Below are 11,001 nucleotides of genomic sequence, written 5' to 3' on the forward strand. Positions count from 1 at the left end.
AGAGAAGGAAAATGCCCCGAACCCGCTTTTGACTTCAAAGGGAGTTGGAGATCTCCCAGGCCATAAAGTCAGATGAAATTAATTAGCCCTGCCTAGATCTATAGGACTAGCTCTAAGCCTTTTGCTCCCTTATCTCTCAGCCCCTCATTATCTGTCTTCTCTGGGCTTACTTGTAATCACCGGAAAGAGGCTCTGGAGCCAGTCATGGGTGGGAGTTCAGCCCATGGCATTAAGTAATATCAGATCTGCTGGGCTGGAAGGAGATGGTGGGCAGTGGGGGGTGGGGGTGGGAGAGAGACATTCAGATCCCACCAGGCCTTTAGGCAGGACTGCGTATACTGCTGTACTAGGGAGCTTTGAGAAGAAAGTGCTGCGCTTTGATAGATGGGGTAACTCCCTGACAGTTGGCTGCGCCTCTGCACTCCCGGACGGCTGCGATAGCACTATCAGCTCCGTGTGCAGTGATTTATGCACTGTAGAGCATGACCTTAGCTCCTCTGGGGGGGACCTGGCAGTCTTCAGCTGTGCTGGACAACAACTTTCCCTGCTCTCTTCCTGGCAGAGAGATCTCCGCACAGGCCTATCTTGCAAGCCGGGCTGCCGGCCAACACCACCGCAGTGGTGGGCAGCGACGTTGAGTTCTTCTGCAAGGTGTACAGCGACGCCCAGCCCCACATACAGTGGCTCAAGCACATTGAAGTGAATGGCAGCAGCTACGGCCCAGATGGAGTCCCCTATGTGCAAGTGCTTAAGGTAACCAGAGCCCCCCTTTTTTTGCAGAGATTTTCCATTGCCAGAAAGGTCGCTTTTCCCCACACTTTTAGGCAAACAACAGAGGTCACAGAGTGGGGGGAGCAGGGGCTGGATAGGAAGTGGCACCTTTCAGTGGGCTAGATTTAGACCAGGGGCCCCTAGTTGCTGACCCCTCATCTGTGGAGCCAAGGGCACATATAGCCTATTACCCATATTAAGAATTGCACATTTTGCAATATGTGCCTAACATTTTCAAACCAAAAGTTTATCTTAAAAGAAGGCTTTTACAAGAGTGATTGCTGTGTTTATTTGCAAAGAAAGAGAGGAGACTGGCTGAGATGCTACTTTCAATAGCACCAACTCTGTGAGCTTAGAGCAGAGCTTTCCAAACCTTTCATGTTAGTGACACACTTTTTTAGACATGCATCATCATGTGACAAAGTAATTCAGTTTTGCTAACAAACCAGAAGTTACACTAACCCCTTTCCAGCCCCAGAAGGAGCATAGGGAGTGTTTGCACATCACACCTACACACTGCAGTCGAGTGTCGTGACACACAGTTTGGAAAGATGTGGCTTAGAGTATATGTCCAGAAAACAAGCAAACACGAAGAGCTGCATCATCAGTCTAGCACTGTCCCAGTTGGGTTGCTTATTCTCACAGCAGAGTTGTTGTGTCTCAAGCCCAGAGGCTTCATACATGATTTTCTGTAGAAGAGTTGCTTGGAAGTAATAAAACTTAGCAATGGCTGTGGTGCACGTATTTAGGACATCCTCACCAGAGATTGGGGTACATGACTATCAATCAGGCATTTATCAGATAAAGATGCACCCTTGAAATATATATTGGCAGCAAGCAAGATGTTCCCCTTCCAATGAGAAGCTTGAATAACCTTTTTGTGTCAATGAGAACTAATGCTTTTCTCCCTGCCTCCCACTGGCAACTTATTTTGGCAGACGGCAGATATTAACAGCTCAGAGGTGGAAGTGCTGTACCTGCGCAATGTCTCCATGGAAGATGCTGGGGAATATACCTGCCTGGCAGGGAATTCCATTGGCCTGTCATACCAGTCAGCTTGGCTCACTGTGCTTCCAGGTGAGAAAGGACGGTGGATGATTGGATGGGAGGAAAGATGGATAATGGTAGTAGGGTATTCCTTTGCAGAGCTAGAAGCAGAGATTACCTTTCCTAATAGAGACTCTTGGGGGTTGGGGGTGGGACTATACTGTGCATGTCGTACCCCTGTAGAATATCCAATGAGATGAATGTGCTAAAGAGACAGACAGAGAGATAAATGGCTGAAAACAAATTGCAAGACACACTGCCCCACTTGCATTAAGTTGCCAATCAATCAGTCAACATGACAGATCTATTCACTGTAGATTTATACAGAACAATCTACTGTTGTCTTTTGTCAGTATATCAATCACAATATGACAGCTTCAGTCCATCAGAAGAGATGCTGCACTTCTCAGTGTATAAATCCTGAAAAGACAGACTGGATTTTGGCCACTTTTAAGTCCCTTGATTTGAATGGAGAATTAGGACAGGCAGGTGAAAAATCAGACAGGGCCCTTGCAGCTTGAATAGTTGTGTAGACCAACACTCCTACACAGCTATTAAAGATGCAGGTAATATAAATGGGTGGAGACTAGGTGCTGTTTTTTAATACCCACAAATTAGACATATTCCACTGATTAAAAACAAAAAGACCTAAGTACATCTTAAGGGGTGGGGTGGAGTGGGGAATTGTAATGAAATGAATTCTGTCTAGACTTTGAACGGATAGAGCTTAAAAATAGCACATTGTATATGTAATTAAATGTGGAAGAGATACTGCATGAAATTCCAGGAGCTAATCTAATTTCTGTTTAGCAAAGCTCTAGGTTTTCACTGAAAGGCAACTGCCTTAAAACGGCTATGTGATGGGTCAAGGATGGCTCAAGGATGAGAGCATGATCTAGCCAGAGTTAAGTTTTTACACCCCATTTATGAAAGTCAAAGTGATCTAAACACATGTTAGGCTCTCTCATTGAAATCAGTGGGGTGTCTTTTGTTCATGGTACTGATGGGCTCTGCAGCCAGGTCCAGACAGGCTGCTTTTGCAGGCCGATGTGCACACTGTGCAGCCCAGCCATGTTCCCTCCAGCCCACCTGGCTGCCTGCTGTGGTCAAAGCAGGTTTAACCACCCTGACGCCTGCTAACTGCGGATTTATTTGCTATTGCAGAAGAAGAAGAAGTGCAAGAGGCAAATGCCCCTGAAATCAAGTATACTGATATAATTATCTACACTTCGGGATCTTTGGCCATCGCGATGGCTATTGTCATTGTTGTCTTGTGCCGGATGCAAACCCAGCCGAGCAAGCAGCCCTTGGAGCCCATGGCCGTACACAAGCTCTCCAAATTCCCGCTCATTCGGCAGGTAGGTACTGAGAGACCCAGAACTAACCTTAAAGTGGGTCAGAAGGCTCCATTGTGCCACTGCAGTGGTTTTCAAGGGCCCACAATGTTGTCTGCTGGCTCGGACCAAGAGTCAGCAATGGACAAAGTGAGGTACTCAGATCCTCGGAGTACAACAAATTATTCAGGGTAGTAAAATCCCAGTCAGACCATGCAGATCTCTGAAAACAGCTCTCCCAAGTTCAGTTAAATTCACCCTTCCCTGTTCACTGTCAGGGCAGCGTCTGGTTGGCTAGATGGACCTTGTTCGCATTGTAGATGGCTCTTATTGGTGTTAGGTGTGCGTGTTCTGCCCTGTCCCTTGTTTCATTGTGTCCTTTGTGCCCTTGTCTAGTCCGTTCTTGCTCTGGAGTAAAGCAGCGTCTGTGGGCCAATCTACTTGAATGTTGGGTCTTTCTCCACAGTTCTCCTTGGAATCCAGCTCCTCAGGGAAGTCCACCACATCACTGATGCGTGTCACCCGCCTCTCCTCAAGCTGCACACCCATGCTGGCTGGGGTCATGGAAGTGGAGCTGCCTCTGGACTCCAAGTGGGAATTCCCACGAGACAGGTAAGTCTTGTGAAGTGCAGCATAGCTTTCTTCTGCATGTGCCACTGAGGATGCTGGCCAGGCTCTCGCGTGACTCACACAAGCCCAGTGTCAGAATGGCAAAACCGCCTTCTCACCAAACTTGTATCAAAATGTGTGTTTATTAACACAAAGGGCTACTTCCCACATGATGTACAGCTGCCCAATTAATTGATAGTGTCCTTAGGTCCAGGCTTGTCTGTGTTCACAGAGAGGAAGCAGCAGGTGAGCTGGAAGTTCACGTGTGCCTGGCTGCACAGGACTCTCAGTGGTTCCCACCAGCACAGTGGCTCCAAAAATGGCATCACAGCCGTCACATACCATCTGGTACGCATGTGCTTCAGTTTCACATGTTATTTCCCCCTCACAAGTGAGGGCAAGCACAGCAAGTAGAGTGGCCAAGTACCACAAAGAGGGAAGGCAGTAGAGTGAATGAGAGTACCGCTTTCTTCAAAGAACAAAACTGGAGAAGAGTCCATTGTAACCCTGCTTAGCTCTGTGACTAAGGGGCTAGCTATAAAAATTGTCTGGTATCAAAAGCCGTGCAGTTTGTCTCTTGAATTGCTGCCTGTAGAACAAAGGTGGGGAACCTCAGACTGAGGGGCCAGGTGTATGTGTGTGTGTGTACGTCAGCTACTATACAATGGCAAAATTTACACCCATTGCCTCACTCACTTTTACACACACATAATTTTATTGTATGCTGCCTTTCCATAGGTCAAACCATGCTCAAGGCAGCTTACAACATGGAACAAAATACATAACTACAACACAACAAAAGTAGTCATAAACAATAAATTAAACAATAAAAAAACACAAAACCAAACTGAACAATTTCCACATAAAATGCAACAAAATCTAAAATAAAATGCAAAAAACTAATGGCAACAACCATCCTCCCAAACAATACTCCAGGCCAAGAGTCTGCTCAGCAGCCTCAGCTTTTGTAGCTGGAGTCAGTCAGGGCCCCACCTTCCCAGGCCAGGTGGAAAGGGCAGACACAGCAGGGAGCAGGTCTTCCAGGACTCACAGACAAGATGGACCTTTGTCTCTGGCATATGGCCCTCAGAAGATTGCCTCGAAGGGAATGCTGCCCTTGTGCTGGAAAAGGTTTCCCACTCCACCTGCTACGGTCTCTTGGAAATGAACTTGTTAGCGAATTCTTGGAAATGAAAGGAATTTGTTAGTCAATGCACTGTATAGACATTGAAGAACGCCCACCAATGATGCTTATATGTATCACCTCACCTCACCACTTGGGATAGTTCATGCATGGGCCTGGGAGAGAACATTGGGTCAGATTTCTCTGTTGTGGTTGAGGTCCTGCAAATGCACCTGGTGCTAACATCTGATTCTGCCCCACTGCAGGGGACCTGCCAGCTTTTGGATACAGCCATGAGTTTAGGTCCCACCCACCCAAATGCATCTGTACCCATGACGACATGGATTGTCCTTTTAAGGAGGCTGTCTACCCTTCTTTTTCCCCAGGCTTGTGCTGGGCAAGCCACTGGGTGAGGGCTGCTTTGGGCAAGTGGTGAGAGCAGAAGCCTACGGCATCGATCAAGAACGGCCAGAGCGACCCATCACTGTGGCTGTCAAGATGCTCAAAGGTAACCACAATATACAGGGCTAAGAGAGCCTAAATCATTGGACTTCAGTTCTTCCACTGTTGGATTCTAGTCTTGATCATGGGACACCCCAGTCTGACCTCCTTCTGTTGCCTTGCCAGATAATGCCACTGACAAGGACTTGGCTGACCTCATCTCAGAAATGGAAATGATGAAACTGATGGACCAACACAAGAATATAATCAACCTGTTAGGAGTCTGTACACAGGATGGTAAGTGATGGCCTCTTTGGGCTGGGAAGCAGAGAATACCAGGTGCTGTGAGGAAAGAGGCAGGGATGTTTGGGAAGTAAGGAGAAACCAGAACCTTTGTGGGGCCAATAGGAGGATGCTGCAACTGAACAATGGAGCTCTGATGTTCCAGGATAGGAGCAGACATTGTGTGGGATTTATGAAGGCTGCACCTGAGAGCACAGGCTCACATATAACTCCTGACTGCAGGGCCTCTCTATGTGATTGTGGAGTTTGCTGCCAAGGGGAACTTGCGGGAGTACCTGCGCGCCCGTCGCCCTCCCACGCCAGACTACACCTTTGATATCACCAAGATGCCTGAGGAGCAGCTGTCCTTCAAAGACTTGGTCTCCTGTGTTTACCAGGTGGCACGTGGCATGGAGTATCTGGAGTCCAAGCGGGTAAGAGCAGCCTCACCCAAACAGCTTCCCTCTCACCAACCCTAGCAGGATCCTTGCTTAAGCAGAAATGACTGGTGCCCAATGGGCAAGTGTCATCTGAAGCGTTGGCAGGTCCTGTTGGAGTGCCAACAGTGAAGGCTCTAAGCCAAGCATTGGCACTCTAAAGCTTTTGCTGGGCTCTTAACTAGCCTGCGAGGGTCAGTTACATGAGGGTTAGGTGTACCAAAGGAGAGAGGGGTGTATGTACCAGGCCTGGGCAGCCATCATGTGATGAAGGAGTGAATGGCAAGGCAGAGAGGCAGTGAAGCTCCTGACTCTCGTGGTAGATGCAGCTACAACCCACTCGCCCAGATGTGTCTGCCATTGGACTGTAGTCTGGGCTGCAGTGGGCTCTCCTGATCCTCAGAGAGGGTTCATCTCTTCTCTCTCTCTCTCTCTCTCTCTCTCTCTCTCTCTCTCTCTCTCTGCAGTGCATTCACCGGGACCTGGCTGCTCGCAACGTCCTTGTCACCGAAGAAAACGTCATGAAAATTGCGGATTTTGGCTTGGCCCGGGGTGTTCATGACATTGACTACTACAAAAAAACCAGCAATGTGAGTGAGATGGTATTTGAGAGGCACAGGAGGGGAAGACTCAGAATTGCCAACAGGCTTTGGAAATACGCAATGCGGTTGGGAAAAAGAGAGGAGGGTGGGCACTGGGGGAGAGCAATTACTGTGCTCTGTATTTCTTAACAATAAATGGTTAACAATGTATGGAAGCCAGCTTGGGAGGGTAGCTACCCTGACAGGTGGCATATCAACCTTTTAAATAATTATGTAGTATAAAGTAGTAGAGAAACCTTCATAGCCCTTTGTGTGTGCATACACACGTTCTTGCACTACCCTGTTAGTGAAGAGAGATATTTTTTTTACTTTCAGTTAATTCAGGGTCTTGTAGGAAAGTAGGATGAGCACATCTATGGGAGTGGATATGTGGCTATTGCTCAGTGGATGCTAGAGGGTAGAACTCAGAAGAGGAGACATTGTCCAGGGAAAGTGTCAATGAACTGAGAGCTTTTATTTTTTCTCCCCACAGGGTCGTCTACCTGTAAAATGGATGGCACCAGAGGCTCTTTTTGACAGGGTGTACACCCACCAGAGTGATGTGTAAGTATGACTCTGCAAAGCTCTTGCAATCACATCAGCCTGCACACCTATATCTGGCAGAGCAGCTGAGCTACTGTGTTTTTAAAAGGGAAAAGTTGCCTTATACTAAAGCAGAGCATTGATCCATCTTGCTCAGTACTGCCTGCCAGTGTTGCTCAAACTTTGGTCCCCGGCTGTTGTTGGACCACAAGTCCCATCATCCCTAGTTAGCAGGAGCAGTAGTCCGGGATGATGGAGGTTGTACTCCAACAACATCTGGAGACCCACATTTGAGAAACAGTGACATACACTTAGCTCCCTGGGGTCTTTCCTACTTTTACTTGAAGATACAAAAAATTGAACTTGGGGTGTTTTGCATGCAAGCTACAGCCCTTTCCCAACCATCCTGGCTGTATGGAGAACAAATGGGCCTATTTGTCAGTCCTACTAGATGAACCATAAGTGGCATGGAAAAGCCAGGGCACAATGGCCCTACCTGCCTGCATAAAGATGACAAGAAGCATAGAGTTGCTTGCTCCCTGTAAAGTGGTCCATCTTTGTAACCTGTCTCCAGCATATGTAACTTCAATACATTCCACCTCTGTGGTCACAAATCCATCTTTGTGAGATTTTGCTGAAGTAGTGCACATTCCACAGGGGCAAGGCCCACCTTCTGATGCTTTGTGGTAGTGTAGGGCTAATCTGGACATATCCACCTCGAATTTCTTTATGGCTTTCTTGCCCCTTTATTTTTCCTGACCCTCAACTGTGCTTTCAGGTGGTCCTTTGGCATTCTGATGTGGGAGATCTTTACATTGGGTGGTTCTCCATATCCGGGCATCCCGGTGGAAGAACTCTTCAAGCTCCTGAGAGAAGGTCACCGGATGGACAAGCCCTCCAACTGCACCCACGAACTGTAAGTGCCGCCGTGTCTATGCCTCTTGTGGGCTTGATCTTAACCACAGCACTTGCATCCCATATTATGGAATGCTCTAGCCTGAGGCTGAGATGTCCCCTCCCCTTTTCCCAAACAGATACATGATGATGCGCGAGTGCTGGCATGCTGTGCCTTCCCAGCGGCCCACCTTCAAGCAGCTGGTAGAGGGACTGGATAAGGTCTTGGTTGCTGTCTCTGAAGAGGTAGGTTCAGACCACTAGGAAGAGGCACGAACGCAGCTGTTTCAGAAACTCTTTTATGTTCCCTGAAACAGAAGTAGAGGGAGCCAAGCCTTTGTCCCTTGTGAATGCTGACAGGGTGTCCTTTCTCTCTTTCCCTCCAGTATCTGGACCTGTCAATGCCCTTTGAACAGTATTCTCCATCCTGCGAAGACACGACCAGCACCTGCTCCTCCGACGACTCTGTCTTCACCCATGACCCTCTGCCCATCACCCCCTGCCTCTTCCCCTACCACAATGTGCGGACATGAGGAGAGTAGCAGGCAGTGGACCCCAGGGCAGGATTTCCTCTCTCTCTATTCCTAGAGGATTATGCAGCTTGGGAGCAGAAGTTCTTACATTGTCCCTGGTGGAAGAAAATGCTGGGAGCCATATCAGCAGGGGCTGAGAGTGCACCTCAGGGTCCTGGAGCCTGCTGGACACCCGCAACTTAAAGGTTCCCTGGCGAGGACTGGATGCCTTCCTTGTAAACTTCTGCAGGTGCTCCCAGCACTTGTGCTGGTGCCTTCTTGCCCTATAATCTCAGGTTCCCTCAAAGCCGTTGCTCTAGCTGAGCCTTGGATGCTACCAGCTGTCTGAGGAGAAGTAGGACCAGATAAGCAGGGAGGAACCTAATCCCAGGGAGAGCAGCACTCTCGACATGCCTGGGCTCCCCCTTCTCCCAACCCATGGGACCATTCCCCCCAGCCATGGGGCGCCCTGCTTGTTTGTTTGATACTATTCCCAATTTAATAATATTTTTATGAAATCTCATTATTTGGCAGGAGCCAGCCAGCTTTCTCAGGCCCACCCCATCCGCACCTGGACACACGACCACAAGGACAGACGTTTTGAGCGGGGTGTGGCCCTTCCCTCCTGGCTCCTGCTGTCCCCTGTACATAACCCTAGAGATAAATATTTATGTACATATCATTTCTAATGCACATGAATTATCCACACCCATAAATTATTTTTTTGGAATAGAGCCTTCTGCCTAGGCCGTTTCTTTGCTCCAGGGAAAGGTATGGCCTGCTTCCAAGGAAGTGTTAGCCTCTGCTGGGACCCATCTGCTAGGGAAGTGGATCTTGAAGTACCACCATCTCTCCCATAGGGCTGGGAAGGCAGCTCAGACCACTTGGGTCTTGACTTGCCTGGCTGCATCAGTCATATGTCAAGGCCAAGTGGGACTACTGCAACTTAACTGGGCTTTTGTCTAGATGGATGCTGTGGAAGTGCTCTCTATTTGATGGACAGCCTGTGGTTCTTATCCTTTCTGTGATAACTGCCGGAGAGAAGTTGATTGGCCAGTTGGATCCTTCTCTCAGTGCCCCCATCGAAGCCTCAAGATCATGGCCAGATCTTGGGCCAGCTGTAAACCAAGGAAGTACAGTGCTTGCAACACCCCAAAGACTAAGGAGGAGGGAATATAAGCACATCTGTCTAGCGGTGGTGGTGGTGAATGAAGCCTTTGACCCTTGGAAGAGTCCTTCCAAGCCTGTTTTGCTGGTGGCTGGCTCTTCCTAGCAGTGAGCGCTGGCACAACTTATGCCACATTCAGCCTATGAGGCTTCAGCTTCTATGTCCGTCATCAAAGAATGGGTGGATTTGAGCCCAAGCAGGCACCTGTACTGTCTGCTTGCATGCAGAGTGTGCACCTGTGTACTTTTCCCGTAGTGTGGAGCAGGCCAAAGAAGGGGGGGAGAGGCAGGGGCATCACTTCCATTCCTGCTCAGCTTGCTCACGCACAAAGCACTCCCCCATCTGTTCTGCATTAGCCGCTGTTCCGTTTAAGCCACCGTGAACTCTGCTACCAGCATCTCCCTGAAATTGATCCAGCAACTGGCCACTCTTTCAGAGCCTGGGAATCTATCTCTGGATACAGCAGAGCCCAGTGGGAATATTCCTCCCCCTCCCAGCTATTGGTCTGAGCACAATGATCTCAAAGGGAGCCCTCAGAATCCTCCTTTTCTGCTTCATCGTAGTTGCAGAGGATCTGGCATGCCAGGAAGCTGGAGAAGGATATTTAGGGGAAGCGTTTGACCATTTATTGCTTCCGACTCCAGCGCCCTTTGCATGCGGGATGCCCCGGTGCCTGCCCGCTCTTCCTCCCGCCACTGAGCTATGCACAAAGCATGGGCTCAGCCCCAGGAGGTAGCTGCAGCTGTCCGTCTCCCCCACCCTGCCCCATCCACTTGGTTTAAAGTTTCACAAGAGACCTTGTGAAGGAATTGCAACCCCTGCTGTCCCAGTGGGGATAGGGTTTCAATGGGCCATTTCCCCCTGCGCTGCTTCCTCTCTCCCAGCTGTAGCCCATCGTTCCCCCTCCAGCTGGGTTGAGAAGGGATGAGAAACACAGCGCCAGAAGCAGCCTGTCGTCCTACGCTTCATTCCCATCAAAGGGGGTGCACTGGAATGAGGTGGAGCATGCATCTGTATGCTGCTGCCATGATTGTGTTCGGGCAGCTGGATCATGTATATGGGCCTCGGGGCACAGACTCCAAAGGGCAGCACAAAGGCTTTTGCCCAAGGGCACAGGAGATGCTGCGACAGGTGAAAAAGACATGACTCCTTGCTAATCCCGTCAGCATCCTCTGTTACTGTCTTCAGACTCAGTCCTGCACGTACACCAGTATGGGCCACTGCAGCACTTGGGGAAATCTAACCCTGAGCTTCTACTA

The 11,001-nt window shown here is 49.1% G+C and overlaps 1 protein-coding gene across 3 annotated transcripts in view; it reads left to right on the forward strand.

Moving 5' to 3' along the window:
* FGFR4 (fibroblast growth factor receptor 4) overlaps nucleotides 1–9,308 on the forward strand; it is a 46,329-nt gene extending 37,021 nt beyond the window's left edge. For all 3 annotated transcript variants that reach the window (XM_080988078.1, XM_080988077.1, XM_080988076.1), the window contains 12 exons: nucleotides 563–753; nucleotides 1,710–1,848; nucleotides 2,983–3,176; nucleotides 3,619–3,764; nucleotides 5,271–5,392; nucleotides 5,512–5,622; nucleotides 5,851–6,041; nucleotides 6,512–6,634; nucleotides 7,119–7,189; nucleotides 7,947–8,084; nucleotides 8,203–8,308; nucleotides 8,449–9,308. In XM_080988078.1, the coding sequence (XP_080844204.1) occupies nucleotides 563–753; nucleotides 1,710–1,848; nucleotides 2,983–3,176; nucleotides 3,619–3,764; nucleotides 5,271–5,392; nucleotides 5,512–5,622; nucleotides 5,851–6,041; nucleotides 6,512–6,634; nucleotides 7,119–7,189; nucleotides 7,947–8,084; nucleotides 8,203–8,308; nucleotides 8,449–8,595 (1,679 nt within the window). In that variant the 3' untranslated portion in view covers nucleotides 8,596–9,308. The remainder of the gene's footprint in view (nucleotides 1–562; nucleotides 754–1,709; nucleotides 1,849–2,982; nucleotides 3,177–3,618; nucleotides 3,765–5,270; nucleotides 5,393–5,511; nucleotides 5,623–5,850; nucleotides 6,042–6,511; nucleotides 6,635–7,118; nucleotides 7,190–7,946; nucleotides 8,085–8,202; nucleotides 8,309–8,448) is intronic.
* Nucleotides 9,309–11,001: the final 1,693 nt, after the last annotated feature.

This window comes from Podarcis pityusensis (assembly GCF_964106645.2).
Source record: "Podarcis pityusensis genome assembly, chromosome: 2".
In the NCBI taxonomy this organism is placed as follows: Eukaryota; Metazoa; Chordata; class Lepidosauria; order Squamata; family Lacertidae; genus Podarcis; species Podarcis pityusensis.